Source organism: Pogona vitticeps, chromosome 2, assembly GCF_051106095.1.
Source record: "Pogona vitticeps strain Pit_001003342236 chromosome 2, PviZW2.1, whole genome shotgun sequence".
Taxonomy (NCBI): Eukaryota; Metazoa; Chordata; class Lepidosauria; order Squamata; family Agamidae; genus Pogona; species Pogona vitticeps.
Genome location: NC_135784.1, coordinates 113130567 through 113154931, shown reverse-complemented (window position 1 = coordinate 113154931; position 24365 = coordinate 113130567). Strand labels below are relative to the sequence as shown.

The window sequence follows — 24365 nt, the reverse complement described above, 5'->3', positions numbered from 1 at the left end:
ACCAAAGCACAGGGTAGCTAAAGGGGAGGGGGAGGAACTAATCACATACAATGAGAAAGAAACAGGGAGTTAAGGCAGTGATTTCTGGGGAGAACCATATTGTTTTCATCAGGATACGGTGTGTGTATGTCATTTACAGGTTCAGAAGCTATTCTTTTATCCTATCTACGAAACCTGTGCTGCCCAGCTTTTCTGCCCATGTGCTTCTGCATTACTCGGATAGATGCAGAGTCAAAACACTTCTGATTTTGGATTGTCTCCACTTCAAAAGTGTAACCTGCTTAAAGACTCAGCAAGAAGGTGTATTATTACACGGTGGTCTTAGCAGGGATGCTCGGTGGCAGCTGCATTTCTAAGCACTGTTCCAAATTCTCATTCAGGGACATTACTGAGATGTGTGTGGGAGGGTATACATGAGGGCAGGAGAGAAACTGGGATCTGAACAAAACACCTTGAATCCGACCTAATAATTCAAGGGGAAATGGCTTCATTAAATTGCACCCCCTGTCTGCCAGAGACTTTGTTTTCCTGAATCATTTCACTAATTCACAAGCACATTAGCTTGGTTAGATGTTGGGCTACAGTTTCCATAAGCCCATATAATCTGATAAATTGGCTAAGGTTGAGAGGGAGGAGGTGGCAGTCCAACAATACCACATCTCTAATTGAAATCGATGGGGGTTTATCTCTGGTTAGATAACACAGAATCAAATCACCACCACCACCAAAAAAGAGAGCACAGAACCTCATTCAGCTTTTGGGCTTCCTTTTGAATACCAAAAAAAAAAAAAAAAAAGAAGAAGCAGAGTCTTGAGCCACCCAAAAGAGTAACAAATCTTACTGAGCATAAGCTCTCACAATCTGCACATTGCAACTGATGCACTGGGCTGCTTTCCACAAAATTGTTTTTGCCAAATCGTATTAATTAGTCATTAAGGTGCCACAAAAGACTTCGTTGCTTTTGCTGTAACATGGTTCCCGTCTCTAGCCCCCAAATTTCTGAATATAAAGTCTTTGTAGTTTTGGAAAGCATTCTTATTTTTAAAGTTTTAAAAGGGAATAAGAATTCAGACAAGCACTTGTTCTAGAACTGTGGCTTTCAAAATACGGCTGCACTGAACACCATTCTGCATTTAACAAGAAAACTTCAATCACTGCCTTCTCTCGGGAGGTGTACTTAACACTGAACAGCTCAGGTAAAATTAAATGCTGAATGAACTTTTTGATTCCATAGGATATCCCTCCTGCGTCCCCTATTGTTATTCAGTTTCTGTTCATCATAATGTTATCACCTCAGAGAGTGGCCAAAATAGAGGCAGACTTTTTAATATCACTAGAATTTAAAAAGCATGCTAGGGTGAGGGTGGGGTGGAATGGTGGCCTCTCCAATTCTCTTCTGCCTCAAAATAATTATGCCCTGGCTATCCTGGAAATAAAGCCAGCTTCAAACAAGGTAAAAATAGTCCCTTTGAATTCAGTCTGGTCCTTGTCTATATCCTACAATGGCAAACTAAAAGCGTCTCGTGGAAAGTCAGCATCAGCAACCACTGAGCTATGGTGTTCGCATTCTCACTAAACTCTGACAGAGATGGACAGATCTTCACCCATGATGATAATCACAGTTCATCCTGTCTAGTTCCTGAAACTTTGCAACAGACAGGGATGGATGTTGTCAAGACAACGCTGTGAAATTCCTGCTCAGGATCCTACTCTCTACATTCACTCTGCAAGCTAGTTTCAGTGTGACGTAAAGGAAGGTTACCTCAATATTTCCCAGGAAAGATGCCACGTTCTCTTTCAGACCAGTCACAGCTGATGCTAACCACTGGAATTTTTCTTCCAGCTCATCAAACTCCTTGTCCTCTGTCTAAAGACCAGAGAAAGGAAGAAACATGATTGTTTTGCCATTAGTCTCCTGTGCGTAAAGTGCTGGACTGCAAGATGTTAGGAAAGCAGATTAGACATTGAGTGGGCTGGCATCAAAGCAGACAGTACAGATGGCCATACTTTGGATGAACAAGAAATTCATTCAGTTTGCATTTTAGCACCAGTTTGTTACATTCTCACTTCCTAAATGTTAATATAAACCGGAACATATTTAGATGTCAAAAGCTGTACTTTGCTAAAGGTTTTGAAGCAGTTGGGGATGAGGAAGGAAACAAAAACTATAGACCTGAAACAGTGTGTACAGAAATGAATAGGTTGAAAAAGTGGAAGTAAAATAAGATATATCTCCAAATAAATGCATACAGAATGCTGTATTCAAGAGAAAGTCACCCACAGAAATGCATACATCTGAAAAAGTACACAGAAAAATACACATAAAAATGCGTACAGAATAAGGGGAGATCTGGTAGCACTTTTCAGATACTTGAAAGGTAGTCATACAGAGGATCCGTTCTCAATCATCACAGGGTGCAGAGCATGTAATAACGGGCAAAATTACAGAAAACCAGATTTAGGTTTACTATCAGGGGAAAAAACGTCTTAATTGTTATAGTAGTATGACAATTATCTTGGGAGGCGGTGAGCACTCCAATGCTGGAAGCATTCAAGAGAAAATTGGACAACCATCTGTCAGATCTGCTTTGATTTAGATTCCTGCATTGAGCACGGGGTTGGACTTGATGGCCAAAGTGTGGAAATAATGCTATGCTAAAACTATCCATAACTGAGCAGAGATAGGATGATGCTCCCAGGCCCACAACATCATCTACCACTGCTCAGTCATGCACGGCTTCAGTATGGCATTACATTCATTCCTCTTAAAAGTAACTTTTTAAGCTGAGTGGCTAGGGTGGAATATTGCAAGAAATGTACTAAATTTGGTAGAAAGGGCGCATTTCACTGGCTTTGTTTTGGTGTCTAGATTTTTTTTTCAGGATTCTTTTAATTCATTTCTAGGTAGCAGAAATCATGGGCACTTTATTGCACTGCCCTGAAACTGCTCAATGGAAGGATTTTTTTTTTTTAAAAAAAAAGCTTGTTACTGGAACTTGGACCATCAGGCCGGCCTCACCCTGCAGCTGGTTGTCGATTAGCTAGGCTGAAACAGAGTCCAGAAGTTTCAGCATCTGTTCAAAAAGGAACTGTGTGTTCATTGTGATTCATTCCAACAAAAAGTGTGCTGGGGACAGAAGAACGCTTTGCACACTTACAGCACTTGCTATGTGATCCCCTTGGTGAGGAGGTCATGATGATGCCAAACTTCATCCCATAAGCTCGGAAACGCTAAAAGGTGATCACTTAATTCTCTCCATAAAGCAGCTTGAAGTCACTGCTGAGTTGAGTCTGATGGAGTAGAAACTAGGAGTCGTATGGTGCTCACCCAAGAACAGCTGGTCTCAGTTACTGTTCATGTCCTCCCTCTCTCTCTCTCTCACACACACACACACAGAGGCAGACATCCCATCATCATCTCTCCAGGACATTGCTATGGATTCCTTACACATACTGACAGCAGGACAAAAGGACCGCAAAAGACACTTAGGTACTCACTTTGGGCACGATTCCAGCCTCTTGCATGAAGAGGCGGCTCAGTCGTGTGGTCTTTTTGGCAATGGAGTGCGCGTTGATGCGAGCCAGGCGGTCCCGTAGGGTCAGGTACCCAGGCTTATTGTATTTATTTGCTGTTCCCAGTCACATGAATTAGAAGGAGCAGACAGAGGGGAGAAATACATTAAAAGGGGAAGCCCTGGACATTTGGTGATAGTACACTGACTATCTGTAAGCTGAAACTGGATCTGGAGTTGCCATGAAAGAAGTCCAGTTTGGACACTTTCCAAGAAGCAGCAAATATAGCCTGAGAGCGTTCACACCTTCTGCATCTGCAAACCCAAAATCTTCAAACTCAGTACATATTGAGGGTGGACAAAGTGTGGCCCAAGGGCAGCATGCAGACTCTTAGGGGCCCCCTGATCCCCAACTTTATGAAATAAATCAGTGAGGCTGAAAGGTAAAATTGCATCCTCTAAAGGATGAGCCAGTGGAAGACAGGAGGGCCTGGCGTGCTCTGGTCCGTGGGGTCACGAAAGGTCGGACACGACTCAAGAACAAAACAACAAAAGGGTGAGACTGATCATTCCAGCCTCTTTTTGAAGGGCACAGAACTTTATAGGCCATAGTTAGCCATTTCAGTCCTCTTTTTTTAATTGAAAGCTGAGGGATTTGGAGGAGATTAGAGGACAGCCCTCTTAGGTCCCTGGAGCAGTGAATGTGAGTCTTGGGCCTACAGAAATGGATATTAGGGGTACAAAGGGAGGAGGAACTCTCTCTGGGCTGAATGGAGAACTTTTGCAGGCCAGAATAAGTCTGTGGGCCAGTGGTTTCTTTCTGCTTGTTTATACTGTTAGAGTCTTTTGCAACCTCGCATACTGTCTCTTGTAGGTTTGGCTGGGAGGGACCCTTCTGGGCCGGGGTGACTGTCAATCTGTCCAGCACTAATCAATTGTTCCCTCCAGCTTCTGAATTCAAAGAGAGACACTGCCTTCCTGCTCTGCTTCCCCTCCCCCCTATAGTCTGTTGGAAGCCGTCAATGAGTCGGTTGAGGCCTGTTACTGAAAAGCAGTCATGTTCTGTCAGTTTGCTGTGTGATCTGTTCACAACTGTAAGTAAAGAAAATTGTTTTCCTCATGCTCTCTTACACATGAGGGACTATGAATCCAGAGAACCCTGCTCTCCATGGGGGTTCTCCACATGAATGGAGACTGTGATTTTTCCAGAGTGACAAGTCACATAAAATCCCATTGAGTGGCAGATGTTCTGTCACTTCAACTCACTATCCTCCACATGTAGGAGGTAACAGTACTGACTGATAACAGAAGGGGCAGGACTAGAATCCTCCCCTCTGTGAATGGGAATGCCACATGTTTTCAAGAAACTGAATGCAGTTGCTGTTCAGGATGGCTCTTGGAATCTTATCAGCCTATTGGCTTTCTAACTCTTAAGTACTGGCTCAGCAAACTACACTTCGGGCAGAACAACAACTGATGTTAATATCTTTTCTTAAAAACAGTTTGGCTTCTTGTCTACTTTGTCCAACTTGAGTCGATGTTTTTAAGGTCATTGTCGGTTTGTGCTATCAGAACCAACTTATAGCAACCCTTATTGAGTTTGCAAGGAAACTGAGATATTTAAAGAGTGGCTTTACCGGTTCCACTCCTCCAGTGAGTTTCCATGGCTGAGTGGGAATTCAAATCCAGGCCTTCTGAGTTCTAGCCCGTCACTCTTTCCACGACACCACACTGGGAATTATTAAAGTTAGCTGTTCTTAAATTAACCTCCCAGTCTAGGCCATAGTGGCTTATGAAGGGCCTGCAAACATACCATATAATGATGGAGTGGGGAACCTTTAGCTCTTCAGATGTTCTGTACTTCAGTTCCCAGACATCCTGGTCAGCACTGCCAATAGTGAGGGTTTGTGGCAGTGGTAACCCCACAGATATACAGAGAACCGAAGGTTCCCCTTTCTTAGCAATCAGCAGAAGAAATGGCCCCAGATGGCTGAAAGTGGCCCCATGATTCAGGCTTGTTGTGGTTTTATGCCAGAAGGAACTCAGAGAGCTTCAGCATCCCTCACCTACTTCCTTCTGCCTTTTGTACTCGTTGATATTGGCGTTGACCTCTATCATGGCCGTGGTTGCAGCTTGAAGGGCTCGGTAAGCTCGGTCACTCTCTGGTGTGTTGTCCAATATCTTTTGCAGCAGCAGTGGGTACTTCATGACCCGTTGCACTGGCATCACCAGGAAAAAGGTCAAGTCTGATGCGCCAGTGTGGGGCCTGCTCAAGGGAAGCATAAGGAGATCAACGTATAAGGAGAATGTGGAACTTCCTGACCTTTCCCAAACAGCGCTGACTTTCCATTTTGTTTGACAGGCAGGCAGGAGATAGACCCTATGCTTGCTTTGTTTTGTCTGAAACAAGCATAGGGATACCATCCCGCCGATGGATCACAGGCAAAGGTGCTTGGTTTTGCAGCTCTGGGGTATTTGGAGCTACTGCAGATGTCAGTAAACTTTGGAAAACTTGGATCTTAAATCTGTTTTTTTCCATCCCACCTCATCCCTGTTGACCAGACCACAGATTATCTGAAATGGAGTTGGGATCAGGACTTTTGGACCCTCCAAGCCTTGACAAATTGTAATTTTTATCACTATCTGCTGTACAGCAGTTGCATCATTGCCAAGTTAACCCGTGTACACCAAGCAGTAGGGCTGAGAGATTTTCTGCAGCAGCAGCACTGACACAGCAAATGAGGCCATCTGTGCCACTGAACAACAGGCATTTGCTTACCGGTGTGTGGGTGAAGAGAATGCAAACAGACAAGTGTTCCCAGAATGGAGATACCCCTAATATAAAAGCTTTGTTACTGTGGGGCATTTGTTTTCTGCCTGACACAAGGAAAGCACAAATGTGTCCAGGCTGCTAGACCTCATGGGACACATGCCTTGATTGGAATCCTGAGAACCATCCCAGCATCCATTGCACCTTGTACTTCGTCATTAATAAGTCTTCTGTCACCCAGATGATGTTTTTCTCAAGTGCCCCTAAACCCATCTTATTTATTTTATATATTTAAAATATTTTCACCCCACTTTTCTCCTTAAAAGGATCCAAGGTGGCTTACATCATTACAAGACAATATTAAAGCTAACAACAGTGAGTACACAAATAGTTGAAAAGTTCAAACAAATACCTTACTAAAAAAAACATAAGCAACACCAAAATACATTCGAAGCAGAAAAGTATAACAATTCATTTAAAACTGCACATAGGCAGCCAGTCACTCAGGGAAAGCCTGCCTGAAGGGAACATCATGATCTGGCAGCCTAATTAAGGCATACGACATGGTGGCAATTGTGTTCTCCTGTTGCTGCTTCCCAGCAACTAGTGTTCAATGACATACATACTGCCTCTGAATATGGAACCTCTTATGTAGCCACCATGAGTAATGGTCATGGAGAGCCTTATTCTCAGATTCCCACCACCACCATGGTCCAAATACATCACTCTAGCACTCCTGGGTCCCTTCAGAACTCCAAGCCAATGACTTCTTGGGACCAAGAATTCTGTAATTTTCTTAAGCACTGTGGGAAGGAATACAAAAGGATGGCTATGAAGACTCTGTTTTTGGTAAGGGAGGCCAGAGCTGAAAAAAATGGATGCTGCCACATATAGAAAGTGCATCATGGGTGCTAGGAACTACCAGAAAGCAACCACAGTGAAAAGATTACACACAACACTGTGTATCCTACACACACTCTATGCAGTCCTTGAAAAGCAAAAACTCCTCCAAATCTAGAGTTACCTATTAGCTGGTACAAAGTCATATACATCCCATGTAATTTTTGTGGGGGGGGGACTTTTGGGGATGCACACTGTCTAGTTTAGAGAGTGTGTCCTTCCTTGCTCATTTGGAAAACAAACCCACCCCCTCTCACAGCCGTGCTCAGTCACTCAGATAACAGTTCCCGTCAGCTAAAGTGATGGAGCAACCCAAAGGACACAGACACTGCCAACCACCGCCTGACGTCCTTGCCTCATTACTCACAGTGTCATGTTTGTTTAGCTAACAAACTCCCTTTGGGTTTGATTCTTCTCTCACCAACAAAGAGAGGAAACAACAGAACCTTGGAGTAGATGCATACAGCCAAGTCAGTAAGAAGCTACGGGTCCTTTGTGTACCACAGCATGGTTGGCAATCTTTAGTAACCACTTCCAAAAGCATATACTCAACAATAGGCTCAAAAGAAGGAATGTTTACATCCCGGCTGGCTCAGCTCCTTTCACCATGAACCATTAGCAGTGACCTGGCTAAAAGTTATGCCAGCAACAGAGGAGAAAGTATGAAGAGTAAGTATTGCTAAGGGCAAAAATAGTTATTCACCAGGCAAAATCTGTTCAAGGAGTGTATAGATGTATGCATGCTTGAAAGCAACCTAAACAGCCTCAGCTATACCACTAAGGGTAGTTAACAGAATTCAAATGCAACACCTATAGAACCAAAAGACTGATACTCACTGTATATTAAAAATGACAACTACCCATCGACAAAAAACTAGCTTTGTCTTCCATTCGTAGAAGCAAAATTCTGGTTTGGATAATACCTTTATTGGATCTCTAAAAGGTTGCAAATAAGATAACCTGGTGAGTGTTTCAGAACTCTTCATCAGGCAAAGAAGGTAAAGAACATGAGGTTCAAGCAGGAAGTCCAAACATTGGACTGGATTTGATTCCCATGGCTCATGCATTCAGACCTGAAGGTGGGCAAAAAGGAGTTTTAGAGGTGACAAAAGCATCACTTTGCAGCCCTTCAATCGCACTGAAATCAAATGCCTGGATTGCCTCACCTGCCACCATAGCACATCTCACTATTGTCTTCGGTGAAACCACAGATCTCTGTACCAGGGTGAACCTGGAGTGGACCTGGTATCAATCTTTATCTCAGCAGAATAGGAGAATTGGTTTAGGTACTGTTCATTGGCATCTTTTTTTTTCTCTTTCTGTTTGAGCCCCATGTTTTATAGCCTGAGTTCTGGAAAACTCACAGATTTGCCTTTTAGCGTTCTTGTGTTCCTATAAAAAACCCTGCCTAACCCACAACTTAACTATCTATACCCCTTAATTGTAGCATTGAACGCAAGAGTCTTTGAGATGAGGATTCTATGCACACTTGCCTGGGGATAAATTCCATTAAACTCAGTGAGGTTTATTCAAAGTAAATAAGCATATCTCAGGTGATGTGTATCTAGGGTCTCCAATGTTTCAAGACGTATATCTGAAACATTCGCTCAACAGTGATCACAGATAATAACTCTATAGTGTGAGATACATCCCTGTACAATATGATAAACTGTGTGTTCTAATATTTAATACCAGAACCCAATCAGTTGAAAACTTATTTACTCTGCATTCTACTTCTCTTAAGCCAATACAATAGGTTTAAGAGAAGGCTGGTTAAACTTCTTGTTCGGATTGGTGAAAAAGTGAAATTGAGTCAGTGATAACAGTGTCAAAACAGCTTCCAGTACGGTTTCCATTTTCCATTTTCATGAGAATTAACACATTAAAATCCTGGAACACCTGGTTGCTACCCCCCCCCCAGGAGCACTACTTACACTGTGGAAGTCAAGGTATCCCCAATCTCCTTGTTAAGTTTTGGATCCTTTCTGTACATCTCCAGCAGCAGGAGCGCTTGGTCATAGTCAGCACAATAAATCTTATAGACATTCTCAATCTCTTCTTTGAGCTCTTGGAATAAGGTGCCTACAACAGCCAAGTTAGAAGACAGTTGTACCAGAGAGTCAGTCAGATTTTCAGGGCTGGTGATTATGAAAACCCCCAGAGCCATCAGAGCTTATAATTAGGAAAAAAAATGTCCTCCAGTTTCAACAGTTTCTCTTCCAGATAGAGAGAATGCAGAGAAAAAGAGAAAAATGGAGCCTATGAGGGCACTACAGCAGCTGTGGAGGAGACCATCAGTGGCCAGAGTTGGCTTGCTAGTTCAGATCCTGCCTGGGAGAAGAATTCAGAAAATCTGGCTAGCTAGTGACTAGCACCCCTGCCTATCATCATCCACTGCTCATTGACCCTTTCTGCTCTGTAAAAGTTACCAGCTTAAAATTCTGCACTGATAGTTGAAGCTGTATCAGGCAAAAAAAATCCCTGTTACAAGCTAAACAAGGGCTGGGCAACATGCAACTGGCCACTGTGCATCCTTCCCATTATCAACAGCTCAAGGTGGCAGAATGAAAAATTTATCCTGCCACATATTAACATAGGTTTTCTTCCTAGACATGTAAACTCTTCCAAAGTTATTTTGCTATGGGTGGCATTCAGTTCTGGAACCACAGGAATTGTGAGTTGCCAAAAATAGTGGCATCTAAACGTTTCATTTTGCAAATGCTTATGCCTTGCTTGATTCCTGTTTTTTGAACCAGGTGGAAATTATGGCTGTGTTTGATCCACATCGTAACATCTGGTAGCACTGCTAGCAAAACACAAGAGTTCATATAATATGATGACTTAGTAACACCTGTCCCAAACAATCATGTATAGGAGGACTGATTATCACACATATCCCTACTCACTGATACGAAAGAGCTGCTCATCTTCCTGACTCACTGTAGCTTCAAGTTCTTTCAAGAAACATTTGGAAAGATGCAGGATATCGTTTATATTTGAGAACAGTCCATCCAGGTCGATTTCAGGCAGCTGAAAAACACAATAGGCCAATTCCTTCTCTGTGCTTAATTCACATTCCTCTTTTCCAAGAATGAGGAAGGGGCCACCCTTTCAACAATCATCTCCAGCTCTCTCTGCTTCGCTACTAAAATTACACCAAATACCTTTTGATGTCCTTTTAGCACAGAAAGGTACAACAGATTGTTGCAGGATGCATTACAGAATGCAATGAACCTTCATGAGCAATTTTGATACCAGGGCTTCACAACTTCATTGGTTAAGCATAGAAGGAGAGAGAACAGAGGACTGTAAAGGAACACCTGGACTGAGTAAACAATGCCTTATTAGTTCCACATGCAACCCACTTATTTTGTTTTTTCTTCTGCTTGGGGGGAATAGCTGGAGGTGACATGTCCACTCTAGAGTCGACAATGTGGGCCCTTTTCAACAGCAATTTTTTATTCCTTCTAAATTCAGTTCCCTTGGTCAAAGTCCTGGTCACCATGCCATAATTGTGGCTCTGGTGGCAGCTGCTGCTGTTCAGCGCTCACTGCCTGCCAGGAGAAAACCCCTAGCAATACTAGTCAGTGGCCACCTCCAGGAAAATCTCTGAACATGTAGTCATTTCCTCTGTTGCTAGGGAAAGAGCCAAGGAAGGGAGTGATGACAGGTTGTGAATTATGTTCTGCTGTACCCTACAACATGCAGTGATTGTTTCCAGAGTGCGTGCCGTCTTGGGTTATTTAAAATACCTCTTTGCACTGTCCTCTCTCCATCTATAATTCATTGACAAATCATCACCTTGACCCCTTTGTCTATCTCCCATTCTGAATTTCACTACAAAGCCTTAAAGCTGATCACTTCCCAAATGTGTTGCTGTTTGGGATAACCTGCACCAGATTCTAAATATTTTGGTGCACTATGCCTTTCCAAGGAAATATGCTGACGAACAGGGGTCTTCCGCTTCCCCCTCTCACCTGCTTTTTCTGCAGGTGGCTACGGATATCTGAAATGCACAGCTGAAGGTTGTGCACATAGCTTATCTCCGTGTTGAGGAGCTCCTCCACTGCCAGTCGCTGGCTCTGCTCCGTTTTGCCAAGCCCTTCCACGGTTTCATAGATATGCTCTTCGGCCTCTGATGCCTCCTGGGCTGATAGTTCTGCTGAGTTGCCATTTGCCATGTCAGGAGCTGCAAAAGAGAGGAGGCGCCTTTACAGGCCGCTTTCTAATGCCCAGGCCAAGCCCATTCTACCCCTATAATTCCAAGGGAATCTTCTGTTATGTTTATAATTACAGTTTTTAAATGTAAATTTCTTTAGCAAAAGGTACATTTAAAGGGTACAGTAATTACATATTCTTTACATGTCTCCTAGGTTACCATCAATTTCAAACTGCCAACCAATTAACCTATTCCTATTTAGACTCAACATTGCTACTATTACTACCATCACCACCGCTACTACTACTACTACAGCACCACCATTTTATCTTGTATATAAAAGTTATTTAAAGGAGCAGCCCCACAAGACTTAGCAAACGACCCCTTCCGTCTGCTCCCCCTGCCTATAGGAAAGAAAGAAGCTGGACTCGCATATACGTACAGTAATCTACCCTGGCAATATGAACACAGTAGCTTTCTCAAATTCCCACCCACCTTCCAGCATAACGGATATGAACAGGATAACTGCACAGCAGGTTATGTGGGAGGTGGTGATAAAATATTCCTATTTATGAAAAGGGGGTCCACAATTGCTAGGTTTCTCTCAGTCAGGAGAAACATGTTCCATGAGGAGTGCGCTTTTGGAGTTTTATTTGCAACCTGATAGGTTTACATGCTGTCTGTAGTTTGTGTGACTGAGAGGGATCTTTCTGGGTTGGGGTGATTATCTATGAGTCCAGCACCAAACCATCATTCCTTCCAGCCTTTGATTTCAAAGAGAGACCCCACTTCTCTGCTGAATGTTCTTTTTTCCTTTTCGTTCCTCAGTTGGTGGCACTTGTTTGCCTCTGCTCTGTTCGGCTGATTGTCATTATTTGTGCAGTAAATTCTGGTAAAATTCCTCTTTTGCTACACAGTAGAAGTATAGAAACCCAGAGAAGAACAGTTCCAAGTTCCCCTGAGTACACCCCTTTCTGTTTAACGTGCCCTTAAAGTCTAAATAACTTACTCTAAGACACTTGTAGGAGAAAGAATAAAAAACATTTCTTTATTTACAGTTGCTTGGGAGTGGAGTATTTATGGCTGTGAGATAGGCTTTTGTCCCAAGCCAACTACACCAGAGCACAGTTTGCTGTTCTCTGAAGATGCCGGCCACAGAGACTGGCGAAACGTTAGGAAGAACAACCTTCAGAACACGGCCAAAGAGCCCAAAAACCCCACAACATTTTCTTTAACATTGGGGTTTATGGAGAGCATTACAAATCCCTCCAACACACATACAAAGAGTCCCAATGGTCATGGCAAAGCATAGCATTCTACTTGTCTTCTTCCTTCCCTGCCACCTGGATGCTTCTGCAGTGGTGAGTCCTGTCTCCTTTGCCTTTAAACTGATGCAGAGGCTTAGCAATAGCTGACAGGAACAGGCTTGATTTTCTGAAGAAAGTTGCAATAATGACTACCTTGATCACCTGGGCTCGTCTAAGGATGATATTTCTGTTACTGCTTTTTGATCCCAATGTGTGTGTTCTTTTTTTTTTGTCAGTGAGTTGTTTTAGTGGGGTAAGGCAAGAGGAAGAGGGTGACCTGGCTTCGGCAGCCTTTTCAAATCCGGTACCCTCCAAATTTTATTTGTCTCTGTATTATATTTATATCCTGCCTTTTCTCCAGCAAACTCAGGGCATTGCACATGGCTCTCCTCCTGCCATGACAGCCCTGTGAGGTAGTTTGGTGTGAAGGAAAATGACTAGCCCAAGACCAGCCAGTGAATGTAATGATTTAAAGTGAGTAGTTGAATCTGGATCTCCCAAGGCTTACTTCCACACTCAGACCAGTATGCCATATTGCCCCCAAATTACCCTGCAATTAAAAGAATGTCCAAATCTCTGAAGCTGTTAATGCCTTTAATTCTAGAGACTGAAAGGAGTCTTTGGAGAATTTGCAATAGGCCTTCTGAAAGACATTTCTGGAACACACAGCTGTTAATTTTAAACTGTACACTGTTTTGTTACAGGAAGAATGGGAAAAACTTTTACGGCAGAAAGCAAGCCCCTCCCATTGTCCTATTTCCTTCCTGCTGGTAGAAGGAACCAAACCCAGATACATAGTTCATTTCTTGAATTCTGCTTAATGCTTGTTTCAAAACGAAAGAGAAAGAGCCACTGACCATATGCTCCAACCAGATCCACATGGTAAAGGCAAGGCCCTTGGGAAAAAAACTCATCAGAAAAAAACACATACGCTCCACACTCATCTAGAACATGGGACAGTTTGTTTTTCCTGCAGCTTCTGTTGATTCTGGGGCAATCATGAAATGCTGAGCCAAAAGAAGCCAAATAATGCATGCTGTTTTAAAAAAAACAATGAAAGGGGAAAATTCAAGCAGTTTAAAACATTCTAGACTACATATTGTGGAAAGTTTGCACACATAGAATGAATCTGAACATCTAATTGTGAATCTAATAGTGGGCCTGCTGTCTGTGCACATGCACCTGCCTGTCAGCTTAGTGGTGGGTGCATGCGCACAGGCAGCAGGCCCAGTTTCTGTGCAAGGAGCCAAGCCTGCGGCCTCTCAGGATGGTGCTGTCGCCACTGCCGGCTTCAAGACAAGCTAGGGAGGGGACAGGGCAGTGGGAAGGAGAGGGACAGGCGGGCAGTCTCCCACCCCAGCACAAACCTAAAAAATGAATCACAAACATGTTTGTTTTCAAAGAGTTCGTAATAGTTTATGATTCGTGGGTAGCCACAAACCACGAACCATCATAAACATCGGGTTTGTGCCCATTTCTGATCATAGACTTTGTTGCACACAACAGGGATTTTGCCACTTGTTGCTTCTACTGACTTGCTCAGTTTATGTTTAGCATAATTGTGCCTTGGAGTTTTGAGGGCAAAGTTTTGAGGGCAAAGTGAACGAAATGTCAAGAGAATAAGGACTAGCAGTGCCTTTCCAACTGAGCAGTTATTTGGGAAGTAGCTGGTTTTCTGTATACCTGAAAGCCAATTTGCTACATTTGGGTAGCAGTTTTTCCATTCAGGTTGGACCCAAAAAAGAGATAAATGTCTAATACCAACACTTTTTCATCCTTAATAATAAGAGTAAGCTAGATATTCTGGCCTGTATAATATGTCTGCATCTTTGGAAGATGCAGCTGGACCTGAAAATCCCTCGTCTGCAAATCCCAAGTGTGTCAGATGAAAAGCAGTAACTGTAAGCCTTCTGCCTCACAAACTGGCATTCTGTGTGCTGCGAGTTCTTAATACAGGGTAGCAGCAAACATGTCACCTTCCACCTATATTCTGAAGCTGTATTTTTCCTAGCAGAACTATAATATCCTCTCTTTTCCCCCGCCCTAAACAAGTGGCATCCAGAAGAGAACTTGTATCATCCAGTTACTATCTGTATCTTTTTACAGAGATTGCAACACACTTTGAGTTGCCCCCATTTCCCCTAACACGATGCCTCTGTTGTTAATAGTTGCATGGTGGCTACAATCAAACACTTTCCACGTCACTGCAGCATCCTAGATTAACAGCATCTAATTCCTGCCTGTCTCGTAGTTGTTAAATCCACAGGAACCCAGCCAAAAAGAGCAGGGTGGGCAAAACGCCTGGCTTTATACAGTGTATGGAAATAGCTGTTGTTCCTCACCCCACCCCACTTTACCTCCTCCTATAACAGGCACCTGCCCTTTTCCTCCAGGAGGGAGTGGATCTGGAATGTGATTATGCAACCAACCCTTCCTCTCCCTCTGTGCAGGAAGAGACAACCCGTCCCCGATTAATGGCTTCTGCCCAGTGAGATTTCACTCACCGGCACACATTTCCAAGGGCTTACTTGGCCTGCTTCTGTTGAAGAATAAGTCCACTGTCAGCAAAGCCACGGCTGTCCAGTCCTTGTTTTTCTTGCATTGTCAATTTCTTACCTGCTAATTAGCCAGGGATTTTAAGCTTGTTCAAGCTGCCTCTGGTGGAGCTGCCTGCTGTCGCTGCCTTTAAGGGAATTAATGATCAACCCACTGCCTTTCACTTCCAGCGACACGCAGCCTCTGTGGGCTGAAAGGACCGGCCCACTCAGCTGTGTGCAAGTGCCCGCTGCCAGCCAGGCCGGGCTCAGCTCAATCTCTGCAGCCATTTCTCTCCCTCAGCTGTTTACTGCAGCCACAAGCTGTAGGCAAGTCCAACAGAGTCAGCTCTGTGTGTGTGTGCGCGCGCGCTCACTAAATGCAGCCAAGGCAACAAGCCCCTGCCTTGCCCATGGCAGCCAGCCAGCTGTGGAGACTGCTAGTTGGAAGCAGTACTCTGACATCCTGCCAGGGGAACCAATGTAGCCAGGCCTGACAGGAGTCAACGCCGTGCGGAAAAACAAACACCTCCACAAAGTGGGGGAAACACTATGGGCAACGGAGAGTGTGGTCCACAATCTGCAGCTTCATTCTGGCCACCACCTCTGCTTTATCCAAGGCATTTTCTCTCCACCTGTGCACTAAGTGGCAATCCCTCAGCATTCTCCAGCGATGACATCTCTAGGAAGCTTCATTTACCCTTATTAACCAGCACATTTAGGGGCTTTATGACAGCCATAAGCAAACCCAGAATATATAAATGGCCTGTGCTTGTAGTGCCAGGGCCTGGCAAATGGGGGCATAAGCTTTCCCTTGGGCTTGATTTCTGAGCCTTCAGCGATTACATGTTTTTGTACCGTAATAGCCCCAAATGAAAACAGATTTGATTGGGAGGGAGCACAAATAGGATCATGTTTAATTCACATTTATTAAATTTTCACAGCTTTGTAATCATATTCAGGAAGCAGGGGGGGAGGGGGACATGACACCATAAAGCAGCAGCCAGTCAAGCCACATTTTCAGCATTATGATGGCCTAACTCCCTCAGTTGTGTTTTCTTTTTCTTTTTAATGCTAGTGTAATATACCTGGCCATTCCTTCAGGTATCTTCAAGTGACCTAGAAAGATAGGGAATGACAGGTACAGGCTCAACTTCCACAGTTCTGCCAATGTCACCCTGTTCAGCTATATTTTAATTCACATTCCTTTTTGTGTTGAATTATGTTTTGCATCACATTTCCTATTCTGTGTTCCCATATCAAATAGGTAGGTCCTTCCCACCCCATTCTCCCTTTGTCAATGTTACACAAGAACATTTTTAAAACAAGCAGTGGAATTTGCTAGCTTAACAAAATCCATATTTTTGCTGCTTTTCTCCAATTTTGTAATTTTACATGTTTAGGTCATTGGTCTCTATCCGCATTACTGCTTTTGCAGTGGATTGAATGTAGTACAGTGGAACAAAAATGGGAGTGGGCTTAGAGCTTCTACCATGCTGTATAAAGCAAAGCCATCTGAAAATGGGCTGAAAAGGAACTCCTATATAAAGCCCTGGCCACAAAACCAAACACTCGGTGAGGCTTTAGAAAGGAATAAGTTGAATGGGCATTGAGGAGTTGTTGAGAGGCAATGGCATGTAATGGTTATAGAACGGGATGAGGACCTGGAAGATCCATATTCTGGTCCTTCCCCCACTGGCCAGTCACCTTGTCTCATCCTGACCTACTTCAGAGGATTATGAGGATAAAATAGGGAAGAGGTAAACCACAAAACCTTTATTATTATTGTGACCACAGGTCATCCATTCTAGATATGCAAAACTAAAATACAATGGCAAAGGATATAGTATTTACATTTGATGCAAAACAGACTGAAATTCAATTACAATTAAGTGTGAGTTCCTAATCTGTTTTCTGCAGCAATTTTGTCATCTGTTTTCATATTGCAAAATCCTGTTACCGTATTCTGTATCCATGGTTCAAGATGCCAGGAAATGGCCCAATGTTGCTGCACAATATCATGCCCATGTTGCCCTAACAATTCCTTTATGTTTGGGTGAGTAGTGCTTAACTGATTAAAAAAAGGAGTCAAATTCTGGGATTTTCCCCTGCTTGGTGTTTCCTAGCACTGAGCTCAAGAGGGTATCCTGTACACCAGCTTAACTGCAGCCCTTAGTGTTGTCAACATTCAGGCTGTCCTTTGTTATGCAAAGTCCTTTTTCCTATTGACAACATGGGCATGATATTGTACAGCAATATTGGCAGTTTCCTAGTGTTTTGAATCAAAGCTCAATATCCTACATTCATAAGCCAGAGATTTTTTGAAAAATTGAATTTGGATTAAGAGTGGAGGATGTAGCATAGGCATCCTTCAGTCTCGAGAGACTATGGTAACATGCTCTGAATCGAGGAGTGTCCTCTCCAGAGCATGAAGCCCGGGTAAGGTAATATGGAGGATAGGCTGTTACCCAAGCAGCAGATCCCCCCTCTCCACATTGCTGAAATGGTCCAATGGAAAGGCAAGAGCCGGGTAGATGGGGCTCGTCAGCCATGGAAGGCAGCCCATCTAGGAGAAGGAAAACTCAGATTTCAAACCTCCACTGCCTTGTGGCTATATCCATTCATGGAAAGGGCTTCAGGAGTTAACCTCGAGGCAAAATCCGGAGCTGGAGTCCCGAAGGCAGCATGTGTCGTTCTGCCAACTCCTGCGACATTGCTGGAACCAGGAGGATGTGTGACATTTCAGATATCATTGGTTTGCAGCACCCCACAATCCTAAACGACATAGCCAATGGTAAAGGCTGGTGGTCACCACAGATTCAGTCCAGCAATAGTTGAAAGGTCATGTATATTCCTGGATCCAGATATTGTTTGTTATTAATCTGTGAAGTGGGCTCTCAATCAGCTAAAGAATTTCCATGATGATTAAGCTTATCCCCCTACGATTATGATATAAATCATACAAATGTTGAATTAAATGCAAATAAATGCTAAAATTTAAAAGTAGATGGTTTTTGAGCATCTGCTTGTGGGCCTTTTTGAGATCCTGAGCAAAATGAGGAACTAATTTGCAATTTAATGAGCAAAAACTAGCACTGGTTGATAGCTATAGCGATACAATAGCAGATCAGAATCAGGAAAGTCTAAAAACAAACAAATGTGTCTTCTATATTTCATCCTACCCAATTTGATTGTTCTCCAGCAATTAATCAGCTAAAGTTTTAAGCTACTATACCATACTTGTTGTTTGGGGGGTTAAACATCTCAGGACTCAGATTTGTATCTGAGTATATCAATGTAATATTCAAATTGCAAGTTAATTAATCTTCAAATTAACTTAATTAAAATTTATGTCTGTACGTTTGAATCTTGTCTGTGCACAAGAAGCCTAAGAGAAGCTTACACACAACTATATTTTTAATTACAGCCCAATAGCTATCCATTCATGGTTCCATAGTACTGTATGCTCAAACTGCTGATCCATCCAGTCTCTCTCCTTCCATTCAAAATTGTATTAGAAGGGTGGGGAGGGGAGTTTGTGTCTTGTGCTGCCATTCTAACCACATTGATTGTGTTGGCTGTTCCAATAAAGCACAAGCACCCAACAAGAGAGAAAAGGAAAAGCTCTATTAGGATTAATGCAGGGGGTGTGAAGTTAGTAGAACAGCATGTTCTAAAGGGAATATGTATGAGCTTGGAAGCCATAATAGGCTTGGCTGCTCTGATGTCTGCCTATTTAAGATAGTATAAAGGTCTTGCCAGCGATCAGACATGCCCTCAGCAGAATATTATCTTTCTGGGTTTCAAGTAACCTTCCCTCTAATTTTACCACCACTGACATGGTTTTGTCTAGTCTAAATGTGGTTTCTGCTCATTGCTCTTTCCCTTCCCTTTGAACTTTATAAAAGAATGCAAAATCTCAACTGAAGACCTAATAATTATCTCCCAGGCAAAAATGATTGTTGTTAACCTTCTTCCCTTGATATTTCCAAGGGTCTCAATCAAGCTGTTTAAATCCAGCAAATCAGGATGACACAAAACTTTGCCTTTCCTTTCTTTGTAATTGTAAAGGGCTGCTGCTTCCAGGATACAGAAGCTTCTCCTTTGTTTCTTGTTATCCACCTTTGCCAACCTAACATCTTCCACTTATTTTACTGGTTGAAATCCAGTACTAATTAGCAGCTAGAGTAGGCCCAGTGAATCAGTGGAACCTAGAGGCGTAGACTCCCCATATCCCCACGGGTGCAACGGACTTGCCCTAGTTGTGGCTTAATACAGGATTTCACCTAGCATGCCATAGCCTTCATTCTGCAATTCTCCGGATGTCACCTTGGGAAGTATTCAGCCAAGAAGGTTGGAGACAAGGTTAGGGATGACCCACAGCCTGAGGAGGTAGGGACTTAATTTATAGGCCCATGTGCCAATTCAACGCTCTGAGCGTTCAGCCTGGAGGCAGGCGGTGCATCATGGCCTCTCCCAATTTGAAGAGACCCTTGTCCAGCAGGCTGAGGCAAAGAGGCAGTCCCGAAACAAGCAAAACCAGGGAGCTGGACAGGGGACAGATTGGATTTGTCTTCAGTGTGGAAGGGATTGTCACTCTCGAATTGGCCTTCTCAGCCACACTAGACACTGTTCTAAGACCTCCATACAGAGCACGTTACCATAGTCTCTCGAGACTGAAGGATGCCTACTGCTACTGTGCCAATTCAACAGTTGTAATTTAAGCAGAATTAGAATGCATCTCATCCAAGGGAGGGCATCTGTGACCAGGTAGCCTGCGTGGTTGCTAAGTCTGCTGTCCTGGTTCTCACAGTGGATGGGTTCCATGATCTCCCTTGATCTAGTTCTTTCATCATTAAATCAGACCGGACAGTGTTTCAAAAGCAGGACACCTTCAACAGGAGGACTGTCCTCTGTAAAATAAAACACACGGCTACCTAATCTGGAAGATCACAGTGAATCACCCCTGCCCCTGTGTGCACACACTTCTCAGTTTCTGAGTTCAATCGGGGTGGGGTGGAGACCTAAACTTTACTTACCTGCTAAACTACAGCTTTCCAGGGTGTTGTGAAGCAGATCAAGGTCTTTTTTCCAGATTCTGAGATATCACCGTCTTCCTGTTAATGAGCGGAATGCAGGGACCTTCCAGGCAACAAAACCTCCGAGTTGTGTTATTCGATATATACTGGCACCACTGTTGATGAGGACATGTTGCCTCCAAATCTGATTTTAAAAAGACAGAGAGGGGGATAAAGGAGCTAGAAGCTAGAAATGAAAGGATGGAGCACTGCTGAGAAATGACGGTAGTCTTGTTGGTGGTTCATATAATTATTGCAATTTCAGAGTTTCATCATGAGCATTCGTGAAACTGAGTAGTTTAGAGGAGGAAATAAGAAGCGTCTGACATGTTGTTGTTGTTTTAAAAGATTACACTTTGGCACAGGCATCAAGAATTTGTGCTGCTCACCATCAGGCATCATAAACACTATCCAACAGCGGTCTGCAACATTAGTGCAACATTTGACAGAATACTTGCCATCTCAGTATATGCACTAGCCAGGTGAAAATAGTATTTCCTAAACAAATGCAGCTTTGGGGCTGAAGAAATAACTTTGTTCCCCTCAATCAGGTGCTAGCTGGGACATACAGTAGGCATTTCAGCATGCTTTCACAAGCATGTATTTGCTGTACTATAAAATCATAAATTTCCTAGAGTTTTGTATTTATTTAGCAGGTGGCAGCAACCCAGCTAAATTGAAACCAAGCTCAATTCTAATTACATGAGGAATTTATAGATTATACTGTATGTACAGTATATCCCAATGTTTAATGCCTAGTAAACATAAAAAGTTTCTCACTTTTTCCCTTTGTTTGGAATGCTTTACTTCCCTGTTGCTATGCACTTTTATAGTGAGAATTTGAATCTCCAGAAACTTCCACCAAGCCTTTAACATATGTTTAATCATTTTAAAATAATTGTTAAAGAATTAATTTCCTTTCTCTTCCTGGTGCAAAGAAAGCCGAAGCTTGTTTTGTTAAAGGAGTTCTTTTTAAAGCTGTGCTTTCATATCTGAACATCAGTAAAGAAAGGGGGAAACATGGCCAGATTGACTGGACAGGATGATGCATTGGCATGACATAAATGTTTTCAGTTTTATTATAACTAGGATATCAGTCAATTTATTTTGAATGCTTTTGGCATACGTGAAGGCCTCTGATAGTGTAAATTGTGTCTGTGAGTTTTACTACTCACTGGCATGCCTTCCATACTCCCTGTCCTTATCTACTTCCTCTGTATGTGTGTGCCCGCATCCCCTTCCTTTGCAAGCCTAGTCATGTCTCTGGTCAGTTTCAGGGGCTGCTCCTTGATTCCCTTCTTGGCAAGCATAGAAGTACAGATCTAGTCAAAATATCTCTGGTCAGTTTCATCCTGGGCTGGTGGTTCTCTTCTCTCTTTTTACACCAGATGTACGGTATGTCTGTGTGCCTCTCTGGTCAATTTCAGCCCCAGCCCTCTCTTCCTCTCCTCCACCCCTCTCTCTCTCTCTCTGTTTGTGTGTGTTCTCCCAAGAGAAGGAACATACCAACATAAAAGCCATGTGACTACCATGTAACTATAAATCCAATCCAAAGACTCTGATACATCATCTGATTAATTTCACTACATCCTCAGTCTCAAACTTTTCATAGCCAATGACTTCATCTTCACATTATTACCATTTTATGCACAGTGACATCATTATAGGATCTATTTTCAAGTGAAACAGGTGAAAATCGAGTAGTAATTCATAACTAGACTAGGTTCACAGAGTGGGGATCAGAGAAATCAACTTTTACAAAAGTTCCATTGATTCAATGGGCCTACTTTAATTGTGACTTACTACTGGATTCCAACCACTGAGTGAGAGAACAGCCAAACAAGTACAGTTCACAGATAACCTAAGGCTGCAGTGCTATACATACCTAGCAGCAAGTCACATTAGACTCTTTACTTCTGCATAGGATTGTGTAATTAAATGATCATGAAAGAAAAGAAATAAGCATAATAATTTACACACACACACACACACACACACACACACACAGACACACACACACACACACACACACACACACACACACACACACCAGTGTGGGGTAATGGATAGAGTAATGGGCTAGGACTCAGGAGACCTGGGTTCAGTTCCCTGCTCTGTTATGGAAACTCACTGGGCATGAGGAACTGGTAAAACCACTCCTTAAACAAAAAGCTCAATTACCTTGAAAACCCAAATAAGGTCACTGTAAGTCAGTTCGAGCTAGATAGCACATAACAATAAGATGTGCGTGTGTGTTTGTGTTTTGCACAAACACGCAAACATAAGAATGATTAATGAACAGAAGTATTCAAGCAAAACACTTCAACTTCCACATTCATCAGTTGTTCTGCTAAAAGTATGCTGTATATACATATATATTTCTTGGTAGACTTCTCTTGTGGTCTTCCAGAGAGCTCATGTATTAGCGGAACAAATTAAATTTCAATGAGAAGGAGCCACAATTGCACACTCATAAAAAAGGGGGAATGTCTTTTTGGAGAAAATGTATTACAAAGATTTTTTAAAAATCAAAATCAAAATTATTGCTTTTATTTTATTTTATTTTTTCTGATACTCTGGTTGAAACAAACTAACATAAAACTTCTGAAGAAAACTGAAACACCTGGAATGTTTTTTCACAGCCCCAACAACAGGTACATGTAGACCTCCAAAATACCAAAGGGTGATCTTGAATTCCAAGAATGTTTTTTGTCATGTAAACACTGTAGTCTCTTAAGTAACTAGAGCTGGGCATGTGGAACACATTGACTCAGATTTTCCATCAAACATCATTAACTGTTGAAACATACAGTGCACAGAGTACATAAACCTGGAAGCATAATGATCAAGTTACAACACAGAGATATACAACCAGTTACACTTCCATGTTGTTTGTGATGATTTTACATTTAAACACTGAGGGCTAATCTACACTGAGAGCTTTCATGTCATTGTAACATATGGCTCAGTTTTGTGGTGCACACCACACTCCCCAAACTACCATTCTTTGTCCTTAGACTCTTATTCTATAGTCCATTATTAGACCACTATACAGTATCTGGTGATTTAATGTTTTGTGTGTCCATCTCAGTCTTTTTAATAAGGTGCCTTCCTATGAAGTGTGTGATGTCACACAAATACTGTACCTTCCCACAACTCAATTTCACTTCTTCAATTCTCATGCTATTATAGTGTTAATCTATTCACTAGGAAAAAAAATCTTCCTTTTAATATATCACACAATTTTCTATAAAGAACACACAGAGGCAAGCTTTACAAAAGAACCTGAGGCATACAGGAATGCAAGCAAGCACGAGTTTTATTGGAGTTTTCCATCCACCCACAATCCAACAGCCACACCTATGTACCATTGACTTTTTACCACTACTGGAAAGAATGACGCTTGACAGCAAATGACACAATATAATTAGCATTAGTCATTCCATATAATGATAGTATGGCAGGGAACAATTATTATCAGATCTGAATAATCAGATTCGCTGCAGTAGAAATAGGCAATATGTATGGATTTTGGATTACAGTTCCCATAATCCCCAGTCACTGGCCACTCTGACTGAGTTGCTAAGAGATATAGTGCAAAATCGCTGAAAGGTACCAGTTTGCCAATCCCTGTTATACAGGCATCTTAATCGAGTAGAATCAAGGTTTTACAGCATATGAATTTTAAAAGCCCTGCTGAACTGTTAATGATAAGACATTCTGAAAATCATTAATTCATAGGGTCAGCATAACTTAGAAGTGATTTGGTGGCATGTGATACAAACATGCCACTCGTCAAAAGAATGTCATGAACAACAATATGTACTGTAGCTACACTTTAACTTTGATGGGCAAAACATACTGTAGTTTACTGTAAATAGTGAAAGAAGCAACTCTCACCTGGTTTATTTATTTACGGGATGCTAGTTTGCAGCCAAGTAAGGTGAGATAACATCTTGTGTAAAATATTCTGACATTCCACAGATTTAAAAGTCAGGATTGGGCAAAGCTGTTGCATTTTCTGGTGGAGGTGGGACATTGGTACTTGGGCATAGTGCACATACACTACTAGATGCCTGATACAAATTTATTTACATCTATATTT

At 42.4% G+C, this 24365-nt stretch overlaps 1 protein-coding gene across 4 annotated transcripts in view; it reads right to left on the bottom strand.

The window, feature by feature from the left end:
• The window catches only part of ARHGEF37 (Rho guanine nucleotide exchange factor 37), a 36371-nt gene extending 15966 nt beyond the window's left edge, over positions 1 to 20405 (bottom strand). Inside the window, exons 1-7 of one of the 4 annotated variants that reach the window (XM_072990254.2) lie at positions 20222 to 20405; positions 11160 to 11371; positions 10089 to 10212; positions 9117 to 9264; positions 5579 to 5778; positions 3499 to 3629; positions 1763 to 1867 (exon numbers count right to left, since the gene is read on the bottom strand). In XM_072990254.2, the coding sequence (XP_072846355.2) occupies positions 1763 to 1867; positions 3499 to 3629; positions 5579 to 5778; positions 9117 to 9264; positions 10089 to 10212; positions 11160 to 11363 (912 nt within the window). In that variant the 5' untranslated portion in view covers positions 11364 to 11371; positions 20222 to 20405. Of the gene's footprint in view, positions 1 to 1762; positions 1868 to 3498; positions 3630 to 5578; positions 5779 to 9116; positions 9265 to 10088; positions 10213 to 11159; positions 11372 to 15152; positions 15543 to 20221 lie in introns of those variants that run through there. The other 3 variants (XM_072990253.2, XM_072990252.2, XM_078385810.1) reach the window with 3 other exon arrangements.
• Positions 20406 to 24365: the final 3960 nt, after the last annotated feature.